This window comes from Porites lutea, chromosome 4, assembly GCF_958299795.1.
Source record: "Porites lutea chromosome 4, jaPorLute2.1, whole genome shotgun sequence".
In the NCBI taxonomy this organism is placed as follows: domain Eukaryota; kingdom Metazoa; phylum Cnidaria; class Anthozoa; order Scleractinia; family Poritidae; genus Porites; species Porites lutea.
This window is the reverse complement of record NC_133204.1, coordinates 22,227,413-22,251,911: the sequence shown is the minus strand read 5'-3', so window position 1 is coordinate 22,251,911 and position 24,499 is coordinate 22,227,413. Positions and strand designations below refer to the sequence as shown.

The 24,499-nt window shown below is 37.1% G+C and overlaps 1 protein-coding gene across 1 annotated transcript; it reads left to right on the top strand.

Annotated features, from left to right (window-relative positions):
* The first annotated feature begins 64 nt into the window (after positions 1-64).
* Positions 65-24,174, top strand: LOC140932912 (ubiquitin carboxyl-terminal hydrolase 8-like). The gene is made up of 17 exons (XM_073382404.1): positions 65-273; positions 3,191-3,335; positions 4,585-4,670; positions 5,414-5,493; positions 5,575-5,617; positions 5,824-5,899; positions 6,794-6,842; positions 9,521-9,731; positions 10,297-10,567; positions 11,260-13,180; positions 18,166-18,353; positions 18,662-18,781; positions 19,468-19,584; positions 19,822-19,874; positions 20,669-20,758; positions 21,439-21,688; positions 22,631-24,174. Exons 1-17 carry the CDS (start codon positions 155-157, stop codon positions 22,700-22,702), a joined length of 3,891 nt encoding a protein of 1,296 aa, XP_073238505.1. The 5' UTR covers positions 65-154; the 3' UTR covers positions 22,703-24,174.
* Positions 24,175-24,499: the final 325 nt, after the last annotated feature.

The following is a 24,499-nucleotide window of genomic DNA, read 5'->3' as shown; positions in this document are numbered from 1 at the left end:
GCTGCCCAATCACAAAAGTGTTTTTGTTCAGCAATAAGAAAATGACGTCATTCCATCAATTTTAAAGATGGCTGCCATTAGAGTTAAAAGTATTGAAAGATTTCGCTTTTTCCAAACCTTCCCTTGACTTAATAACTGCTTGAAGTCTTCTATCATGCCTTCGTCGGAAAAAAAGACATTAAAGGACCTGCACGTGGCCTCCACCCTAGGAGAGCTGAACAAACTCGCTGATTCTGGCCTTCCAGCAGACTCTAGAAGTGTGAATCCCGCAACGTACGTTACTAAATATAATTCTGTATTGTTATTGTTTACTGTTATCGTTGCACTTTTCAGTCGATCAAATTTTAACAGTATACATGGAGTACTCCGATGGTTTATCGTGAACAGAGTGTAACACGGAGATGCTCTCTTGATTTAATTCTCAGAAGCTGAGTCGCATGTCAAATTTACCATTAAGCTCATTGCATATAAGCTTAAGTAAGCTTACCTAATTTTCGATACAAAAAACTGAAACTTACACTGTACCTAAGGAATATCAATAATAATCGGATAGTCAGGAGATATTTGTTTTCTTCTTTTTGATGATCTGGAGTAGGTCTTAAATCTAAGTTTAAGGTACGTACTGTTTGAACAAAAGGAAAAGGTTTTCCGTGTTTGCATAACCTGATATAAACACGAGAGGGGCTGGAAGAATTTGAGACAGTTATGCAAACCCTCGACTTCGTTGGGGGTTTGCATAATTGTTGAGAATTTTCCCAACCCCTCATGTGTTTATATCAGGCTATGCAAATACAGGAGAAAAGTTTCCTGTTACTCTTTAAAAATTAACTGTCCTGCGAAAAAATGCAAAACTCCTTGTTATGGCACTGATTAAAAGAGAAATTTTCACCAGTCAGAAATTCTAATACACAAATGTCTTGGTCGTGTAATCAGTTTTGCAAAAAAGATGCTTTCCAAATTACAGATTTTTCTCGTTTGAAATGTCAGCTTAAGTGAAAAAAATTAGCACAGCATGTTCGTTAAGATTTTCCAAGTTTCAGCCAACGAGGGAATGGGTAAATAAGGTAAACTGGTGGAATTTTAAACTCAAAAACTTTTTCAAATTCTTGCTTGCGTGATTAGCATGCAAAAAGCAAAACATATTGATGTCACAACCATGTTTACATACTCTCATGCAAACACACCTCTCAGCCAATCAGAGCACGTGCACTATCTTAGTTATTTTATAAGAACTTTAAGTTAATTTGCCTGAAATGCTGAGTTATGTCACCGGAATTTTTATGCTGCTCTATTACTAACCTGAGATCAGGCCCAATTTTAGCGGTTCTCATACATTCTCTCTAACGGCTACCGCTAAAATTGGGCCTGATACAAACTCTCTCACGTTTGTGCTCGTTATGGCCAGATTTTGGCCGTAACGCTGATTGGCTGTTAGAACAATGCCACAAAATCTGATTGGCTGTTGGAAATGCCGGAAGTTGAAAGCGTTCATTCCTTGCGTGGTTGTCGTCGTGAATGATCTGTTGTTGAAAGAGAGAAGGATCGATTTTGCTGTCTTTTTTATTGTTTTATGGTCTTATGGTAGGAAAATATGCCTTGATATGTGCCATGGAAATTCAGAAAATTCATATGGTTGTTCGTATCTTCTCAGGATTTGCTTTATTTATGGAACTAATGTGAGTGTATCGCGGAGTTGAATCCCTCTGCAAGTTATTGACCGCTAACAAGTTGCCTTTTGATTTACCAACAAGCGAGTGCAAATCAAAATACTGTCCATCTTTAAACTGGTTTCATTTGAAAGTTTAGCCGGGAATGACTTCTCTGAACGGGGTACGCAATCGGAGGCTCCCTGCGAAAGAAACCTCAGTCGCCAATTGTGAAGTATTAAACCAAAAATATCACATGGCTGTTCAAGGAATTTTCATTGTAGGCATTATTATAAAAGCTGGGCGCTTAAGGTAACAGACTGTTTTTTCTCCTTCGCTTTTTGTAAAAAATAAACCAGGAAAACTGGTGTCCTCGCTCGTTGGCTGTTTGCTTTTGTTTTTAAAGATTTATGTACTAAAATCTGGAAAAATTGCCGAGGAAAATATTAAGGCAACAGAAAAATAGAAATTTCAGTATTTTAAATTCGAGCGCGCCTAGCCAAAATAAAACTAGTAGAACATCGTGTCGCCATCTTTTCGAAAACTTTTTACCTTCTACGCAAAAAGAAATAACTTTCGAGATCTCCCTTAATCTCACAAGAAGTTAAATGTGACTGTGCTGACTGTTTTATTTTAAGCTGAAAAAATTTAACAGATAAAAGCCAGTCTGCTTTTTTCCCCACGCGTAAAAAATTTGCATACTAGAAAAACAAGCAACGGAAGTAATTTTGGTTGGCTGATTCGGCAAATGTCAATCAATCAAAAAAGTGAGCGACAGACATTTCGTAGAAGGTTTGTATCAGGCTCTCTTTTCGTTTCGCCTTGCCTGCCGGAATGTAATTTTCAAAGCGAAACGAAAATAGAGCCTGATCTCAGGTTACTCTATTACACATTTATTGCACTTGTTTTGTCTCATCAAAGATAAAGGACAAGATATTACTCATTTATTGCACTTGTTTTGTTTCATTAAAGAGCGAGATATATTTCACATGTATCCCGCTTAAAAATCAAGGTATGTTTCACATTTATACCACCAGATATATTACACACACACTTTATTTAACTTTTTTCTCTTTGTACATGTACACACGTACTACTCCTGATAAAATTCAGGCAATAAAACTCTGCATTGCGGGCAATTTAAATAAAAACTTCAGGTGACATATATGTACATGTAACTCTGGTTTTGGGTGACATAACTTCAGGCAAGATGACTTTCATTTGACTTGACCGGTTACTAACCAGACAGTGGACCCAAAGAAAGATGAAGGACGAGATATATTAATCTAACTTTTATTATGAAGGGAATCTATTTTTTGATACAGTGAAATTAACAATGTTTTGCATCTAACTGACTTTATGATGCAGCAAAAGGACTTGTAATGAAATGACTTTGCAGAGACAAAACTGGACACCGACTAGTTCAGCAGTGCTTGAAACTTTTATGGACGGTGTTTTGAATGCCCACTGTAAGCTCCAAACTAACATAATGGACTGAACAATAGTTATTAAATTTTTTCTGTTTTATCTGTATTTAATTGTAGTTTCATCAAATCAGCTGATAAGGTGTACCTAAAGGCAAAGGATCACGATTTTGAAGGAGATGAGGAGAATGCTTATGTATTCTACATGCGTTTTTTTAATATTATCACCTTGATAAAGAGGAGCAATAAATACACAGAGAAAAAAGTAAGTGAAGGATTGGAAAAGCCAGGAAATAGCTCTCCAAGCTAAATTATTTTTTGTACAAAGTGTTGATGAATATTATATTCTGCATGTTCATGTATATGTTGTAGTTAATTTTTCGTCTCAAGTAATTTTTTTTTGTTTTTGGGTATGTTAATGAATGTTACTGTGAAACTCACAAAACTATGAACACCAGAAATATTCATACAATGTTATTGTGTTGCGAGAAATTAGCCAATAAGGCACGAGATAACTAACACTCAAACAGCAGACGGTTATTAGTTTGTGGTTTTGAGGTTTGCTTGCGTATTCCTGAACTTTAGTGTAATTGGCCAGTACACAATCAACACTCCTGAAATTTTTCAGGTGTTCACAGTTTTTGGAGTTTGACAGTAATGGAGTTGAAACAAAAGAAAAAGAAAAATTTACCTGAGACAAAAAATTAACTACAACATAAATTATATGTTTATGTGATTGGTGACAACCAGTTCCCTTCCATAACTTATGTGAACTTACCTCAAGTTACAGGTGCTTTAAAGCCAACGTCACCAGTTGAAGCTTATACAAGTTACTATCAGAAACTTTCAGAAATGTTCAGTCAAATCAAGTAAAGCACAATTCCATAATTCTTTAGACACTTTTAAAAAGAAATGGTCTCAATTAAAAATCTCCCCTCTTTAACTGAATGTACTATTCCTTGGAAGTGAACTGTAGGCGGTGCTCTGTAGATTAAAAGATTTAATACATTACCTGTCGTGTTTAAGTTGTCTGTCTGTTTGTTTGTTTGTTTGTTTTTAAAGTCATTGTTGATATGTCTTCCCATGTGGAAAAATGATTTCAAAGCACTTTAGTATGATTATGTCACTTGTCAGTTTATGTAATGATGTATCATTATCGTGTATCGTATCGTGGCACCTGTATCGAGATATGTATTGTATCGTGAAAAAATGTATCATTGCAGCCCTACCTACTTTTTAGGAAAAAAGGATAAATTGAGAGAGTGAAAGCCTGAAATTGCCTACAGCACTCAGTGACCATGCCGCCTACTTTTGCATCCTAGCTGTCTACTTTAAAACTTAATGAGAAACCTGGATTGAATTAGTATTTCCTTTGTTTTACATAATTATGGCTATAAAACATAGGAAATTCTTAATCAAAGTGAGTTGAACACTTTCTTAACTTGAGAACAGATTATACCTTCAACACATAGAGTGAATGATTTTAATTCTTTCATATCCTCTTTTAATTTTAGAAGTTTTATGATGAGTTGATGGGGAAAACAAAAACCTTAAGAGCCATTGAACGGGCAGAAGCTTTACAAAAAAGCCTTGACAAGAGGTTAGTACATTATACATGTACATATGTAAAGCATGGTTTTCTTTCTTGTGACAAAAACATATAGAAATGCATCAGAAAGACAGACTTGCCAAGTCTCATGACTTTGTTGTACATGCGAGTTTGATGATTTCACGACCTGTCTCAGACTCTCACAAGTTGCAACTGATTTCTCATGCTTTCTTGAAAAGTCAAACTCCAAAAGTTTTGGAGCTTTAGGGTACCAGATAACCAGCTCAACCCAAAGAAAATGCTTAGCGGTCACGTTTGATTACATTCTGCCACCAAATGTGCAGATTTCCTGTTTCTGTTGTTTCAAGATGGCTGCCAACAAAACACCAGGCAAAATGTAGAAAGTACAAAATGTAAATTTGTAAAATTGATTGTGATGTTTACTGCCCCAGCTTTAAAGTGATTTAGTGGCTTCTATTACCCATAATCCCCACTGGAAAGTCCTTTCACTAGGAAATTTGGGACATCTCACAACTTTTTACCCATATCTCACTACTTTTCAGAGCTCTAGGTTCAGAATCTCACAGTTTTTGCCTTTTGGGGTTTGGCAAGTCTGGTAAGGGTCACTAATGGACCAATATTGGTTATTGCATCACTAGATGTTTTCAATCAATAGTCCATTCTGAGTGATGGTCAGCACACTGCTTATAGCACTTATCAATCTTTATGTGTTTTTCTAGCAGCTGTATAACATTGCTGATTTATTGAATATTTACAATCTTTTGTGTGTTTAGGTATGGAAAGCTAAAAGCACAGCGGGAAGTTAAAGCAAAGGCAGAGAAAGAAGCAAAAAAGAAAGAAGATGAAGACAAAAGTATTGGGATAGTCCTGTTTGTGTAGTCATTCAGTAGTTTTGAATATTATTATTTACCAATAAACTATTGCTCTTTTGCAGAAAAATTGATGTCAAAAAGTGCAGAGAACAATGGATTAGACAGGTGAGAAAGGAATTATTTTGTATCTGTTATGAGCTCTCAGTTTAGAGGTACAGTGTACATCAGTAAAGATCAGCAGCAGAGAAAAATGTGCTTGAAAACAGAAGAGACAAAGACTTGGGGGAGAAAGTGCTCCAATTTAAGCCCAAACTTACCCACCCAAAGTATGTTTTATCAATAATATTGTATTGATTCTGTTTATTTTTCAGTGATGAATTTGATCTTGATTCGCTGTTAAATGGAGGAGGGATAGGTTCTTCTGCTGATGTCTATCAAAAGTTAAAGGTATGCTTTTGATTTTTTTAAATTTTTTTTTTCTTGTTGCTGGATTCTCTACTTGTTCATCATTTTACAGCTGTTTTGGATAACTCACGACCTGCGTTGTCTAACACGCTTCAGGATTTTAGGTTTTTCTTTGATGTTAATTAAACCATTACGATAGCATCCAATCCTCCCTGTCAGATAAAAGTGGCAATAATGAGCAGAAGCTGCAAAATTAAATGTTGTTGGGAACGTATCGATTTGTTTTCACCCTCCCATATCTGTGTTTCTTCTGGATTTGGAAGCGCTATATTCACCTTTGGAATCTAAACTTGCCACTTGCCGTATTTTAGTAAGAAGGTAGAAAAACTGAGAGCTAAAAGACCTAAAGCATGAAAACACGCAAACTCCGAAGTTCAAAAGCAACGAACCTTGAAACACAGAGTCAGAAACACACAAAACAGATCAAAATACACCAATCACAAATCACAAACCATGACCTTTTGAACCTGTTGGAGTAAACTTCTGTTTCCCAAGAGGTCCGCTAAGATGATTGATGGTCGCACAGAGCCTTCAGATTTTGATTTACATTGTAGAAAAACCCAAAATCCAAAAACGTTTTTTACAACACAGGTCGTGTACTATCCAAAACAGCTGTAAAAAGATCTACATTCACTGCTGTCACTCAGAGCCGGAGACTGGGGATTTCCCCTGGCTGCTATGAGCATGACCCCTAGCTACATGTAATTTAATTTCCCACCTTCTGTGTACATGCAACCTGTATGGCTTTCAACTTGAAATCTTAGTCAGTGACAGCCCTGACATTGTTAGCTGCACTTTTTTTTCTCTGTGAAGGTGATGTTTTATACTATTGTACATCGTTTTTGTCATGCATTTACTCTACTTAATTTTTTTCAGGTCAACCATGGTTCAATTCTGCAGCCTAAAAGCACTGAAAACACTAATGGTGGGTCACTGTCTTCTTAATCCAACTTGTTAGTCATATGTGATTTTAAATTGTTCAGGTCTATTGTATTTCTACAATGCTTTTACCTTTTTGATAAGCTACATACAGGTATGGTATGTCTATCAGTGGCGGATCCAGACCTTCAGATAAGGGTTCATCCAGACTCTGAGATAAGGGGTGGGAGAAGGGGTTGGGAGGGGGGGGGGGGTGCGGTCTTAAAAAATTTTTTTTCAGCCCTCCTGGCCTCTGTTTGGTCTAAAAATAAAGGGAGGTTGGCCTCTCAGGCCCCTCCCCTGGATGGGCCACTGTCTATGCAGGGCTTCTGCTTCAGGGCGGAAAAACGTAGTGAGAATGTGTGAACTTTTTTGCCCAGATCCCCTGGCCGGATTTGAAAAAATGGCGGGATTTCAAATATTTTATTGCCTGAAAATAAGATGTTTCCACTCATAACCTGGAAACAACAGGCAGTTTGTCTTCAAAAGTTGCAAGCTGTGGTTATAACCTTGTCGTTACTTAATTTTCTCGAAGAATACCTCGTAGTAAAACGGACTTTAACGACATCAATTTCCTTGCGTTGTACTGGAAATGTGCATGTGTAGGTCCGATTTTTTTCAAGATGCATTCACAAAATGTGTTCATATAAGGAAGTTCCTGGATATATAAGGTCCGGATCTCCACTGTGGACACAAAAACAACATATCTTTGGACAGTGATTTGCCCGAAAAAATTAACGCTTGCCCACAATGTGTTTGAAGGCACTGAGCTTGTCGCATTCGAGCTGATATTTTAGAACCCTCGCTCAATCGGACACTAGTAGTTTCGCAGATAACTAAAATATAAACAAAATCCTCAATGTAGAAGTTTTTGCGTTGATATGCGGGCAGAAAAAAGGTCAATCTTTATCTAGTAAAATCTTCCCAAAAATCGGTTTTAAAGCAACTATAGTTTATTTTTAAACTTGATCGTTTCGCGTACTAAGAGATAAATATAAATTATGCTTTGTGTTTTCAAGTTGAAAATGCATAACATCTGTCAAAAACCTACACGTAAGTAGGATTATATTTCCTTCAAACAAAGTTAAAATTACATTATTGCAAAAACTTCTTGCTGACAATGAAGAAATGAATTTTTTGTACGAAAACAACATACCTAAAGATTTTAAAAGCAAAAGATCAGTTGCAGTGAGCTTCGCAGCTAAACCATGATTCACCATGTAGCTCTTCTCCTCGCTTTAATAACTCAGTGAATAACTGGTCCATGTGAGGGTCTTCATTCAAGCAAATTAAACTCAGCCAATCGTTACAAAATTCAGAAAACTGCACATAAGGGTATTTGTTTTGCTCGCTTCAGACAAATCCAGCTCCAGCAATTCAGTGTTACGGGCAGAGTCAATTGTTTTGAAGTGACTGCCGGCAGTTGTCCTCTACTTCACAGCGAGTGAAATGGAAAATTTGCGTACAAAAAGTTATTTCTTATAAAGAACAGAAACTTTCACAGTGCAGTGGAAAACAAAACTATGTAATTAAAAGTGAAGAAAACTCTGACTACTTATAGTATTTGAGCAACAGAAAAATGATTCTTTTCTTCTAGAGTAAGTTTACTGGCCTTCTACCGGTATTTCCGAGAAAGTTTTACGGCGCACAAAATGGTTCTTTGACTGAACAGAAGGATAAAGCTGGTTCTACGAAGGGAATAAATCTGGGCATGTGAAAAAGTATTTACTATTTTTAAAAAAAAGTGGGTTTTAATTCAGCCGAGCGAAAGAAGGCGAAATCAACTCACAAATAAATCGAATGAACAATCAAAAAAATATTCGCCTCTTTGGAAATGTTCAAAACTCTTTATTCCACCTCAGACTGACGGAATGATCCGTTTTTCCTTTAACATTGGTTGTTCCGAGTCCAAAGTAATTATTTTCAAGTGACGAAAAACAAAAACCACACGAAAGTAAAAAGGCTTTTCGAGGAGCAAACATTCACACCTTGTGCATTTCATTCAGTCTTAGTCAGAACTCTCTCAGCGACAAACAAACAAACTGTCGAACACAGTCAACACACAGAAAAGCCCGCCTTGAGCCTGTGATAAAGGATGCGCAGAAGCTTGTGCAGAACGTCTTTCCGCCTTGAAGGCTTCTGCCAGTTTACACCAGTTGAGATTCTTTTTAGATTCACATTTCATACCGAACTTATTCCACTTTAATTTAAGGTATTCGGATTCACAAGCATTTACACCACTGTACAGACGCTAGTAAATCTGAAAACATTATTATTTTTATTCAATGATAATGAGGTGTTTACTTTGCATTTTTGATTCAAAATCTCCAGACATGGACCAAACTGGGATGATTTTCAGCGGTAATAAAAAGAAAATTGAAAAAGAGCAGGCTTCTGTATAAATTATTTTCAAGTTTACATGAATGCAGTCTTTTTGTTGCTGATCCATTCTCCTTTTAAGGCTTCTCTCTATTTCTGTTGCATTGTGCAGTTTGAGCACACCATTTTGATACTAGGTCATAATTATTTGTGATAATTGGTGAGGTCCTGAAATTGCAGAAATAGCATGGACTAGTCCCTTAAAATTTGGAATCAACACAGTTGGTTTAGTAAGTTAACTAGTGAAAGCAAATCGAAGAGACATTGATGTGAACAATTCTTATTGGTGAATTTTTTATTGTGTAGGTCAACTGATCAGTGGTCTTGACTTGCCAAGTTCTCATACCAAACCAGATGGTATTCCGTGTGTGTCAGCCCAAGATCTGTACAACCTACTTAAAGGAGAAAATGTCTCCAAAGTGCTGGTTCTAGACTGCCGACCCCATTCCATGTTTCTTCAGAATCGCATCAATAGTCCATCTTGTATAAACATACCAGCAGAGTTGTTGGATCAAGGGTAATTTTTTGATATTTTAGAAGTGAATGATTTTACAGATTTGTTCTGTTTTTAGTAGCAAAGCTTTATAGCAGTGAAATTGAAATAAAACAGTTTGAAAATACCAAACAATTTTTTAGGTTGGAAAAAATGAATTAGGTACTTCAGTAAATGCCAGTTCAAAGATGCTTACACAATACTTACTATAAAAATATTTAATTAATTCATGGTTCATTGTTTTCATCTGAGATTTTTACACTGACCATTGAAGGCCAGTGGAGGGGTTTTTGAACCTGGCGATGACATCTACAGACTGTACATGCAGCTACCTCTGATAGGCCTCTGTCAAGCATTCGAATATCAAGCAGACTTATTGATCCATTTGGCACACTTTTATAAAGGCCCGGATACAGGGAAATGTTGTGCCTTTTTCACCATCTCATTTACATAAATATTTTCTCCTTGATGACTACTTTCCATTAAAAAAAAATCGGTGATTTCTGTTGTTGATGCAGTAAATGAAAAAATACAATGGTGTACACTGTAAAATACATTAGTAAGTACAAGTATTATATTAATTCACCAGGGTGTCTGCTGGTAGCATAGAAAGAAGACTGCAAGAAGGCACAAGAAAAATCTGGAAGAAGAGAGGAGAAAAAGAATATGTTATTTTGATGGATGAGTCCACCAAGGTTGCTGACATATCTCCAGAATGCCGCATTCAAAGATTGAAAGATGTAATATATACCTTTGACTCGTACAGCTCTTTGAAGAATGAACCCCTGTTTCTTGATGGTGGATTTCATAGCTGGCTTTGGCACTATCCATCTCTAGCATTGAAGCCGGAATTACCAAAGGTGCAAACTCTGTCAGTACTGTACATACCAGTTTAGAGCTTTGGCTTACTGGAAAAAAAGAAATGCTTGTTTTTCTCATCAATACCTGTGCAAAGATATTCACACCGAACAAAATTTGTTGAATTATAGGGGGTCACAAAGTTAATGTTAAATGTTGTGTAAAAACTGCCGTTAAACCTTGTTGTGCATTGATTCCTATAATTTGGAAATGGGCCAACAAAAAGTGTTATGTAGTTGATGAATGTCTTGCTGTGGGTAATAGTTGTGGTTGTGTCAATGAGAGCTAGGGACTTATTAACATAATCTTTGATTACATTGGCCGCAAAGGGTGATGGAAACATTGGGCCAATTATTTAAACAGAGTTTAACCCATGTTTAACAAAACCACGTTCCTCGCCATTTTCAGTTTGCCCAACGTTTTTATCTACAGCTGTAAACACCATTTTTCATGAACAATTTGAATAAAGCATATAGCATAGTCTGGAAAAGCACTTATTGTCTGAAATTGACCCCTTAAGAAGAAGATGTGGATGTCCAATGATTTCTTAAACCACGGCCTAAGTTAGACTTTGTTTAAATAACCGAACCATTGTTTTTACCTGAATATGAGGTATGTGATGTTGTTATGAAAACCAAGCCAGTATTCATTGTAACAATACCTAACATTAATATTACCATTCTGAATATTTCAGGTACTACCACAACCTAAACCTGTGGCTCATGTTGACTTATCATCATTAGATTATCCTGAACTTCCAGAAGAAAAAGAAACTCCATCTGAAGCTAATAAAGGAAGCATCCAAGATCCAGTTGTCTCTTCTGCTGCATCTGAAAATGTTCCAAAGCCGTTTGGTAACACAAATAGTAGTAACATTGCACAAGGACATATGGCTTCTCCACCCTCTCATGCACCAGTCCAGCCCAATGATTTAGGACCTGGGGCACAGATTAAAGAGCAACCTTCAACTGTAACTTCTTTTTCAGTTCCGGTAACAATACCCGCTCAGGAACCAAAGCTTAAGCCACAGGTTATCAATCAACCAGTGCCACAGTCTCACAATGGAGTTCAAATTCCAAAAACAGCTGACAGAAGTCCTTCATATCCACCGCAAGTACCATCTTCACAACCTGGTGCTCCATCGTTGCCCCCATTAAATCAACCGCCTGTGTCACCAGGGTCTCAACATTCAGTTGTAGTGGGTCCCCAATCAGTTGGTCCAAAGCCACCAGAACCAGGCAAATCAGTTGTTCCACCAGGTACAGCAGTATCTGTCACTTCAGTTCAGCCATCAACTCAACCTGGGGTGCCTAGCGTAGATTCGTCAACACTGCCAACTACAGGACAACTTTCTGTATCAACTGCAACAGCTCCAAAGCCATTTTTACCAAATGCCATTCCAGCAGGAAGCCATTCAAGCTTGCTATCTGTACATCCTGGTACTGCATCAACACAGACTTCTAACACACAACCATCTCCATCACAGGTTACCTCATCTGGATCTGATGGTTCCAGACAACTGTTGTCGGGGCAAACAAATGAAATTGTCCCAGGAAGTCCAGCCACTAGTATAAATCCAACAAATCTAACAAGCCAACTACCCTCTGTAGCTACAGCACCAGTGACACCTACAGTGTCCCCTTCAACAGCTAGTTCAGCATCACAACCACCACCTGTGCATTCGAAGATTCATGGAGTGGTCACTCCATCTGGACAGATTCCTCTTCAAGTACGACAAACTGCACAACCAAGTCAACCGACTCAGGTATCACCAGCAAGTCAAGTGCCCCGTGCTGGTGGGCAAATTTCTGGACTCTCCTCTCATTCAGCTACTCCTCCAGGAGCATCATTCAGTCCTGGAGCAGGTGGCCAAAATAATCAACATGGACAACAGGCACCTCCAAATACTACTCCAGTGCCTCTCTATGTTAATGTTTCAGGAACAGTACAGCATCCAATCCAACAGCAAGCCCAAATTCCAGGCAAAACTCAAGTAACAACTTCAGTTGAACACAAAGCTCCAAAGCCCTCTCAACAATGTTTGAACAAGCCAAGCAGTTATGTAACAACACCAGGACTACCACCAGGCTGGGAAAGAGTTGATAATGGAGGAAGACCGTATTACAAAGACCATAACACTCAAACTACTCATTGGAAGCCACCAAATGTAGCTGCAACTGGAAGAAACGTTGCACCAGAATCAAATAAACAAAATCAGCAACATTCCCAAACAAAAAGACAATCATCAATAGACAGACCTACATTACACAGGTCTCTATCCTCTCCAAACCTTGCAAAGCTCTCTGATGAAAACAATACTGCTCCTAAAAGGCCAGTAATTGATCGTTTATCAAAACCAGACTCTGGACAAATGGTGTCAGCTACACCCGCAATAAATCGTGGAGCTAAACCTTTGTCTGCCCACCAGCTAGACAGCTTCAACCCAAGTTATGGTGGTGTTGGTCGAGCTTTGACAGGACTGCGTAACTTGGGAAATACTTGTTACATGAACTCTGTAGTACAGTGCTTGAGCAGTGTTGCTCCTCTTGCAGCATTTTTCATTTCAGGTGCTTATAGGGAAGACATAAACAGGATGAATCGAGATGGAACCAGAGGTAGGTATATTTTGTTTAAAAAATTCAAAATTGATGGCAAGTTTCTTTATACGAATTGCTTTTCCAGAAGGTACTAACATTAAAAAAGGTACATGCAAAGAGGTGCACTCATGAGAGGTGCTCACTTCTAAGGCTTAACATATTAAGTAAAATGATGTGCCAGTTAAATGTTAAAGAGAACTGCTGTTTTTGAACGAGTTACCAAATTATACATATGTCCCGTAATACCTATCTGTCAAAGCGATCATGGAATTCTCACCATGCTGTCAGATTTTATTATCTAGGTTAAAAACTTAAACTTTAAAGGGTATGCATGAAAATTAATACTTTATTGAAAATTACCAAGTAAGTAATATTAAGGTATTAGAACTGATCATTGTGCAATAACATTAGACATTGATATCATAAGTAAAACGAATCGGGGGCCTTCATTCTGGAAATTTAACAAGAGTCTTATTATGGATGACGAATCATATATCAACTAACTTAATAACCGACAAAGATCCTACTTGGCTTGATGAGATTAGCTACAACCAGGATGTGCGAGTACAATGGGACTGGCTTAAGTATAGCGTACGTAAAAAGATTGTTCAATACAGTAAAGTGAAAGCGAAACAATGTAGGGAAAGGATAAATTCGATTGAAAATAAACTAAAGGTAGCTGAGGAAGAACAATCTGAAACCCAAAACGTAAAGAACCTAAACAAACTCGAAAACTTAAAGACAGAATATGAGAAAGAGTACGATATGTCGCTGGAGGGGTGGTAGTTCGCTCTTAGGTTAATTGGTATGAAAAAGGTGAGAAAAACAACAAATATTTTCTTAACCTTGAAAATAACAACAAGACCAAAAGCACAATTTGAAAACTCGAGCTCAAAAATGGTATTATTACAATTAATTCTGAAGTGATCATGGACGAGCTTCATTCTTTTTATTCTGATCTCTATAGTGATAGAAACAACAGTGAGGTCACTGATCAATCATGTGCCTTTTTAGAAACAGAAAGCATACCAAAGTTAAGTTCAGTCATGGAAGAGCTCTGTGAAGAGGAACTGTCTACGGCCAAGTGTTTTAATATACTATCTGATTAAAAAAACAAGACCCCTTGAAATGGTGGACTTGCTATAGAGTTCTATAGAGCTTTCTGGCCCCTCCTTGGTAACATGTTAGTGAAGTACCTGAACTATTCATATAGACATGGAGAGCTATCAGCATCACACAAAAAAACAGGCAGTCATTGTTCTTATAGAGAAAAAAGACCGTGACCGGCATCAAATTAATAATTGGAGACCAATCCCCTTGAACAATGTTGATGTCAAAATTGGAACTAAAGCAATTGCTAAAAGGATGGAATCATCAAATTACTTAGGTGAACGGTACAACAATTTTTGATGCGTTACGCACAATAGATGATGTTGTCTCTTACGGCTTTGAAAAATATCAGCTCCTTAATGGTAGCAGTAGATTTACAGAAAGGCTTAATACTGAGTCTACTTGAATTTTCTTCGAAAACCTCTTGAGAGGTGTAACTTTGTACCATCTTTTATTGCCTGGATTATAGCATTTTACTTTGATATAATGAGCTGTGTTATGAACAATGGTTTCACAACTCCACTCTTTAAACTAAGTCAAGATGATCCTCTTTTCCCCTATCTTTTTATCCTTGTATTAGAAATTTTGGCTATCGATATCAGAAATGACTCAACCATTAAAGGAATTAGAATTGACGATCAAGAACTGAAACTGATCATTTTTGCCGATAACATACTGGCCTTTGTAGCAGACATGGAATCTTTTCATTAGCTGTCGTTGAAATTAACTATGTTCGGTAAATGCTCAGTATTAATAGTAAATAAGACAAAAAACAGAGGTACTTAAAGAGGCTGTTTCAAGGCAGTCCAGTTCATTTTTTTTAATTTTGCCAATTACTCGCCCTCAATCGCTATAAAACTTAAAGTAAGCAAATAAATTACATGGAAATCACAAAATCAGAGATTGGAGACAAACAAATGTCTCCTGAGAATTATTTTTGAAGTTGCAAACAGCAGAGATAAACTTTGAAAAACTGTTAGGCCGAACAGTTTTCGATAACCCTACTTTCAATCCGTTTCAATCTCCTTCAGCTTTGCCCATCCGTGGCATCTGTTAATCCTTTAATGTTTTAAGCGGTTATTCTTACGTTTTCTTAATTTAACGGGCATTTTGTAATTACCTAATTTGGCTGAATTTCGTGACACAGCTCCTTTAATCTCAGTTCTTCCAACATAACTGCAGAGGCACTTGGGGTTGAGCGAGTAATTTCCAAAGTCGTTAAAATACTGGTAATACACTTCACGTATGATCACCAAGGCCCAGTTCCTGAAAGGCCGATTAGAGCTAATCCAGGATAAAAATTTTGTTCTGTTTTTGTAATTTACCTTCCTATGTATTGCTTAGAGTACCATTTTGTGTTATCAGCACTGTATCTTGGAGTAAAAGCTCAACAGTGTTTATTAGCTCGAATTACAGTGTCCTTAGTTAAGAAAACCTTGCTTAAAAGTTGGCTTAATCCTGGATCAAAGTTAACCATCTTTTGAGGAACGAGGGCCTAGCTGCTCTCTTTCAAGCTTAATTTGTAGACTATAACCAAATGTCTTATGAAGACACTACAGAGTTGGAACTGGAGAGGCCTTACCTTGTGTGGTAGAATACTGATCATCAAAACATTTCCGATTCCAAAGGTGTTATACTGTAAGAGCCTAGTTGGTACCAATAACGACTTTAAAAAGAGATTAACCAAATACTGTATAGTTTTATTTGGAAAGGCAGAGATAAAATGAAACGTGTCTCTTTCATAAATGATATCAATGAAGGTGGTCTAAAGTTACCTCGTATTGAGTCTATGATTGATGCACAAAGAATTACATGCATCCAAACGTTTTTAGATGACTCACAACGCCCCTAGAAGTTTATTCTAAACTATTGTCTTAAGAGAGTGGGAGGTAAGGTGCTATTTCTTTGCAATTATAATTTTGCGAAATTGCCTTTGGAATTACCCAGATATAACAAGAAATGTTTGATTGCTTGGACCCTTTTGAACAAATCTAATCCCTCCTTTCTTGAAGAGATAGCTAATCAAATTATTTGGAACAACCAGTACATTTGTGTGAATGGAAAATCAGTTTGTTCAACAAGAGAGTATTCTCTAAAGGTTTCTGCAAAGTAGGAGACTTATTTAAATTTGTCTGCAATGATCCACGCATGACAGAATTACAACTTAATATGGTATATTTAATTACTTCTTTTGAAGGGCTTGTACCATTCCCTGTCTTCCAAATGGAAAAAAAATATGACTAGTAATATAAGCGAGGTACTGCTCAAAACGATACCCTTTAATGGGGTGGTGTATTCAGATGCCGAGGTATTATATTCCAAAAAAGATTTACGATTTCCTTATTTCAGAAATATCAAAACTACCTACAGCGAAAATGAAGTTTGAAGATCGATCAATATGCTTCCGATAATCTCTCGATTGATTGGAGAACCATTTACTCGTTCCCCTGAATGAATGCGCTATTCACACTAAATCTCATGAGTTTCAGTATAAAGTTATGAACAGAATTTTACCCTTCAATGATTTTCTTTTCTAAAATTGGAATGTGTGAGTCGACTCCTCTCTGTACGTCTTGTCACTCAATGTTTCTCTCTCTGTTTCTCTTCTGTACAAAATTTCTGGAATTCAATTCAACTGCTTTTTGGAAGTTATATAGTTTCTGAAGTCGATGTATTCCTCGGTATCAGTAAGCCAGTTAAAGATTTGCTTCTTTATAATCACCTAATCTTACTCTCGAAACAGCACATTTACAGTTGTAAACTTAAGAATACTTATACGACAGGAGTTGTGTTTTTAGCAAAAGTGAAAGCAGTTTTCTAAATGGGACATTGAATAGCGAAAGAGAGAAATAAACTCTTCTTCCTTTCAAGAAATGGGATAAGCTCCTAACACAGGGACACCATCTCAAACTCCTTTAACTTCATCATATATCATCGTCAGATAAAATAATGATATTTACTAGTATTTCATACGGAACCATAACTATCTACCACTTTTGAAAAAAGATAACTCCATGTGAGTCTACTCTATCCTTTTTTTGTATTTATGTACTTGCTGTAAGTGTATGGGAATTTGTAAAACTGGCGTTAGTGAATGAAAATTGTGTGGGTCTGGTTTGGGGGCGTAGATGTGTGTATTCTTGCTAAGTAGTTGCTTGTGTTCACTGTTAAACTGTAAAGTTACCTGCAAAGTTAATAAAAAATTATAATGAAAATAAGATAAGTAGTATTGCTGATGTAACTATTCAACTCACTGGACATGAATAACCTACCTAGCAGTTCTTTTTCACCAAATTTATTTTGGTGTCAGCTTAGTGGATTATCTACTTATCGGGTTTGAGAGGGGCTAAAAGTAATGCTTATGCTTATTATGGGCTCAGGATTGCTGTTAGGTGTCCAGTTGAGTTATTTGTGAAGATTAATGTTGGTATTTCCATCCATCATTGTTAAATATTGATGAAAATTTATAAACAAAAGAAAAAATGAATTGGGCCCCTAATGTGCCGTGCTGTTAATGTTTGGTTCACTATTAGTATACTACACAATAGCAGTAGTTAATAGTGTTATGACAGGGCTGTCACTAAGGGTGGGTGCCATGGATTTCTTTTGGCTGGTTTGAGCATGATCCCTGAGTACTTTCCTAGAAAACAAAAGGAGAATAGAACCAAGAGAATTTCCTAGCTGTTAATTTTGCTGTCTACTTACTGCATATACCTGGGAACTTGAAATATTAGTGACACCCTTGTATGATTTGACACTTAAGCCAGCCACTAATTTATTGGAATTGACAATGAAAGGCATCACAAGCCATCGGAATAAGCAGATACCTGCCTTTACACTGTACCCATATTAAGGACCATGAAAATGTATTTTTTCCGCATTTCCATTTTCAGGTGTGCTGGCTGAAAACTTTTCAATTCTTGTTCGAGTGTTGTATTCAGGACAGTTTAAGTGTGTATCTCCAGTGGAATTCAAACGAACAGTTGGAAAATTTAAATCACAGTTTTCTGGGTATGACCAGCAGGATTCCCAAGAACTGTTGGCTTTCTTGATGGATGGTTTGCAAGAAGATCTAAACAAGGTATAGGTTATTGTTCAAGCACTCAGTAGTCATGTACAAAAATGTTACTTTGTCCTAAGAACACAATCTGTGTTTAACAAATTAGTCATTAATTTTTATGTTATGTCAAGAACCTAAAAATTGGTTCAAATACAAGCATGTTAGCATTTCTATGGTTCATAAAATTCACTCATCCAGAGTGTGCTTTTTTACATTCAGCTTGTCACAAGAAGTTGCCAGTTAAATTCGTTCTGTATAAATGGAGACATAATTATGAATTCAATTCAGCTAGTAGCTCAAAGGATTATTTGTTCGTTTGCTGTGCACAGGTAAAACAAAAGCCTTATCTAAAGGCCCCAGACGATGATTTAGATCCTGGAACTGCTGCCAAAATTGCTTGGGAAATCCACAAGAAGAGAAATGAATCAGTCATGGTGGAGTTATTTGATGTAAGGTTACCAGTATTAATTTTTCTTCTTATAAAGACAGGGTCCATTAAAACTATTATTGATGATTTTCTTGTACTGCTGTAGTTTGCACAATCACCTACTGTAGTTTGCTCAATCACCTGCATGTAAAGGTACTTTTATTAGCCATAAAAATCTTCAAATCAATACATTCCATTGTCCTTGCAAGTATTGATGGTACACTTGTGAGTCCAAATGGCAATAACAATCTTCAAATCAACTCTTTTCATTGCTGGTCTTGGAAACATTGATGGTGCACTTGTGAGTCCAAATGGCAATAATCTTCAAATCAATACTTTCCATTGCTCGTCTTGGAAATATTGATGGTACACTTGTGAGTCCAAATGGCAATGATAATCTTCAAATCAATACTTTCCATTGCTGGCGTTGGAAATATTGATGGTACACTTGTGAGTCCAAATGGCAATAATAATCTTCAAATCAATACTTTCCACTGCTAATCTTGGAAATATTGATGGTACACTTGAGAGGCCAAACTGTTATTTCATATACTTCACATCAGGCCAAACTGTGTTAGGCATCCAGGTTGGTCATTCACCATGACTATGTCCTTCCAGAATGTCAACCTCAAACTGTTTTGTTGATACCTCTGACTTGTTATACATGGTACTGGGCAATTTCATGTCTGGGATCCTCTCATTTTTCAGGGTTTATTTATGTCAACTGTAAAGTGTATGGTCTGCTTGAAAGAGTCTAGGACATTTGATACATTTTCCAACCTAACTCTTCCATTGCCATCATATGCAAGTCGCTGCACACTTCAGGTAATTAATAACTGAATTTTAAGTCGTTTTTCCATAGTCATTGTTCCCGAGACTGGATTAAATCAGTTGAGAAAATGTTTAAAACTGTTACATTTAATCTTTGGTGATTATCTGTTTTACTCTCATATCCCTCTGCATCGATCCTTTCACTCCCTTTAAGTATCAAATTCTTGTTCTTGCACTAGTGATATGTAAAATAATATTATTGGTTTAATGTACAACCTTTCGTTCTTGTAGGATTGCCTTAGCTTGTTCACAAAACCAGAGAAAATGACAGGAGATGACAAGTGGTAAGTGGTACAGCTGTAGTAGGGACTTATCTTGTGTAAAAGGAAATGATGGCTTTTTTTAACAAAATAGAAATGTTGGGAGTGCTTGTTCAAAGCAGGATTTTGATAACCCAGGATTACTATAAAGTTTGAATTGAAATCAGAACGTGTACAAAGCAAATTCTTGTAAAGTGGTAAATTGTTTTGCCCACAATTTGTGATAATTAGCTCTTTAAAATGACTAGTTTAAAAGTAACAGAGAAAATGCGTTTAAGTAAGAAACTTGAATAAAAATTAAACCCTTGGTTAGCGTTGATCGGCCTTTGAACAACTGGGTCCTGGTTGTCCAGGACTGATAGAAGCATCTAACAGATTTAGTGGAATGGCATCCTTTAAAGGACGACAGTAAATATCAAACTACTAAATGATACCCATGTGACAATGTATGGGGACTTCAAAGGGAATGCCAAACACCCTGACAAGGGAAGTGACTTTCACCATCGCTGTTTTTTGGCTAGTTTTATACCTACTACTTTGAATCATTACTCTCTGGCGCCAATTATTCCAATTTTGCCCACTTTTTGCTATTCCACTTTCCCTTTCTCAGTTAGTCTAAACACCCATCAGAGTCCTGAAAGGAGTGGTAGGGTGTACGAATCCCTTTTTCTTACCCAATTTTTCTCAGTTCTATGCAACCCATGAAACAGTTCTAAATGGGGAAAAAATCCCAGTCCCATTTTCCTAGTTGTTGTTTAAGTATTCATCCTACAAATTTTGTCTTTCTTTTTGTTGTTGTTGGTTTTTTTTAATATCAGGTTTTGTCCGAAGTGCAGACAGCGAAGAGAAGCCAGTAAAACAATTCAGATATGGAGGCTTCCAGCCATCCTTGTGGTACACCTTAAACGGTTAGAATAATTCCCGTTTCGCTAGTTTTCACTGACCGTATCACATCGGAACTTATGACAGCCAATTGGTAAAAGGTTTTATCTTAACTGGTGCCTTGGACAAGAAATTGTTGTATTCTTATCACTTATTTAAAAAGACTTTCTCCAAGAATAAATGTTCCCACCTCTTTCATTCTCATGTTTCTTTCCTTTCATAGGTTAGTTGAACTCAGCATAGCACCGTTGGTAGAGCACTGCAGTGCTAATGCGGAGGCCATGGATTCAAATCCTGTGGAAACTTTAAAATTTTTGCCTTAATTTGCAATCGCTTAAAACTGATCGCAATTACAACTGTGACGGTCATATCTTCATTTAGACTTTGTGTCCAAATATTTTTGCGCTTCTTTTAGCCATGCTGGGTTTTTAGACACCCATATTCAACATCTTGGAAAAATTCTCAAGCCAAGAGGAGGTACAGGGTTGGTTGATGTGCCCTGCTATAGAAGCCATGAACTCCAGGAAAACGTTTGTGCCACCACACGAAAGAGCCTCATGAGGCATGGGAAGACAAGAAGCATAGTTAATTTATTACATTATGGTTCTGTGGGTTGCTTGTGCCCAGATCCCCTTGCACCTGTTCCTATCGCTGTTAACAGTTTTTTACTTTAACATTAACATTTGTTCACGTTTTCAATTATTAGCTTCCAGTATGAAGGAATGTGGAGACAGAAACTCCAGACAAGTGTGTCCTTCCCCATGTCAAACCTTGACATGTCAAACTATGTCGTGGGTCCAAAGTCCACACTTCGCTACAATTTGCATGCGGTATCAAATCACTATGGGACAATGCATGGTGGTCACTACACAGCATTTGCCAAGAACGTTTATGACAAGAAATGGTACAAGTTTGATGACCAGTATGTTACAGAGATGTCTCCAAATGGTGTTGTGGTAAGACTGTTAGCCCCCCCCCCGGTGTGGAGCTTGTTTATGTGTAGAAAATACATATTTGATATTTTTTTATATTCTCCTATCCACCGCATTTCACATTATAGTCTGTGTAGCCGGCAGGATAGTTCACACGAGGAAAGTTTTAGAAGAGGAGCTGCCAAGATGTGCGGAGAATGAGGATGACATACTTTGAAATCTAGGGAACTTTGATGTTATTAGTCAATTTTGGTCGAGTGGACAGTTTCTAATGTATAACCTGCTTGAGTCCTTTCAAGTCTGACCCACACTGTGCTGAGGTCTTGCAAATAGACTGCTGATGCATTTGCATAACAGAAAAATTGCATTTAGCATGTGAGAATAGTGATTGTGTAAACAGATTGTTGGTAACCTCTTCCCCGAACGATATAGACTGCAAAACAGTCCGTATTTTTGCGTATTTAAGTACGCGCTAGCAGTCAAACAATAGGTCTGGAACGAGGCGGAAAACAGAGAGCGAGACTGAGGAGAGACGCTAAAAATACTAAAAATACTTCTCTCGCCTCACACGCCCTACGGGCGTGTGAGGCTCGCGCGCTTTGCGCGTGTAAGACTCTTACGCCGCGCTTTACTGATTTCTTTACTGATTTTGAGGAAAAAACCGACTGTTTTGCAGTCTACTAACGATAATGTTAGTTTGCAGTATCTCATTTTTCAGTCCATAACTCACAGAGTATGGACCTCAGTCTTGTTAATAGTTACGCAAGAGCAAATTAGCATTTGAATATGATCAAAGTGTACATGTAATGAATGGGTTATAAACATAATGTATGGCTTAATATCTCTCAATAGCATCTCTAATACTAGGAAAGAAAAAGAAAAGAAAAGGAAGAAAATTCCTCATTAGATTTGATTTGACTTTTTAATATTAAGCAAACATACATTGTGATTTTTGTATTTCTACAGACGTCAGCTGGTTATCTTCTCTTCTACACATCATTTGACTTCCAGCCACCTAAGCACTTATTCAGGTCTTAAATGAACGCAGTGGTATGGAATGGTGAATTAGCTGCTTTAGCGAAGTATAGAATGGCCTGCTCAAACTACTGGCTGTTCAACATTCACAGCAGTCAATTTGCACAAGATTTGCATTTCCCATCAAAATTGTGTGGATTCCATAGAAACAACAATATAGCGAAAATGAGTCCGTTAAACAACCCTTGCAATTATGCCTCTTAACAAAGTTCAGGAATGCTTCACTGTATTAAGACAGCGTTAAGTGTCCTATATTGCAGTCGAACCCCTCTTTAACGATACCCATACTCATGTACATACAATATTTTATTGTCCAATAACACATTCTCAAAAACACTACAGTTAATCTCAGTAATAAGTACCCTTCTTTATTAGCTGAGTGCTGTAATAAGCCCTACTTTTTCCGAAGGTAAAAACCTTCGGATAATAGCATGTTGATGGTCACACTCACCACAGTCAGTAGACATAATAAGATGTCGTCTAGACACTATTTCTGACTATTTTAGTAAAATATTAGTCATCTGTTTTGATCGAATAATGATAAAATGACTTTTGAAAGTCTGTCTACAGACATAGCCCATGGAATAGTAGCTTTGTGCAAGTGAGAGATCTTAAGCTTGACATTGCTAATGTCCTGTTTTATTTCTTTTGTGTCTGGGTCCTGTTAAATAGACTAACATGACCTATTAATATGAACATCCCATTAGTACAGGCTCTTTCTGCGGTCCCCTCAGAGTCCTTATTAACAGGAATCAACTTATAGACTTCTTAACAATATTTGTTGTGACTGTTTGACTGCTGCTAATTGGGTTTAGAATGTGTCAAAAGGGCCGAGTTATCAGTCTTAAATTAACAGATTTAAATTTGTTGTAGTAATATTGTCAGTCTGTATATACACTAAATTCAGAGTTAACCCATTCTAGGTTAGACCAGGTTAGCTCATTGCTACTTTAAGAGAGTCAGGAACGAAATGATAAGTGGACTATTAAATGGTAGTAGATTAATAGTTAATATTGACTGTGAGGTCACAGAATAAACCTAAAAAAGTTTAAAATACATTCATAACTATATGTCTCAAGGAGAGAATTTAAAAATATTATTGTTAGCTATTATTTTGTATTATCAAAGAATGGGTGGAGCGAACCAAAAAATAGTGCTCCATATTCAGTGTTTATTCTTTATTGAGTGATATTTGCCTTACTTTCCTTCTGATTTGGGCCTCTTGATTGTGTACATGTATGGATGTAGTGGTTTATTTTCATGCTTCCATGGTAGTCCAAGACTAAATGGCCAATTAAATGGAGCGTTTGACAAAGGTCTGATCAGAGATGGCGCCCCGATGGCAGCATTCATGCATTCCCCTTGGTCAAAATATGTGTCAGTGGTAGAATTAAGTGTATGTTTAACTTTATCATGTTTATCATATTCTTTTAACATAACTAAGTAAACACTTTGCCTTGAACAACTGGATGGAACCAACGCTTTGTATTACAATGTTTCTAGTGTTCATTTTTAGGGTAAATTTAGAGTTATAATGTATATGAATTTTTATTCCCTGCGTGCAGGCCTTCATGCTTTTCATGTCCAATATAAACAAACGGATACGAATCATGCCAACAGCGGCACAGGTCCCCCAACGACATGTAATGGCGCCCTGAGGGTCGCATAGTACAATATCGTTACCATTGGTGTAAATGGAAAAGAGGCCAGTCGATTCGTCTGTTGGTGTTATCTTGTACTTTAAGCATCAACTAAGAGCAAAAAATAACACATGAATATTCTTCGTTCTACAGGCCCTTC

Coding starts and splice junctions, on each gene's coding strand:
- LOC140932912 (XM_073382404.1), top strand. CDS start 155: ATGCCTTCGTCGGAAAAAAAGACATTAAAGGACCTGCACGTGGCCTCC. Junction 5,494..5,574: donor GAAAGAAGATGAAGACAAAA/GTATTGGGATAG, acceptor GCTCTTTTGCAG/AAAAATTGATGTCAAAAAGT. Junction 19,875..20,668: donor ATGACAGGAGATGACAAGTG/GTAAGTGGTACA, acceptor TTTTAATATCAG/GTTTTGTCCGAAGTGCAGAC.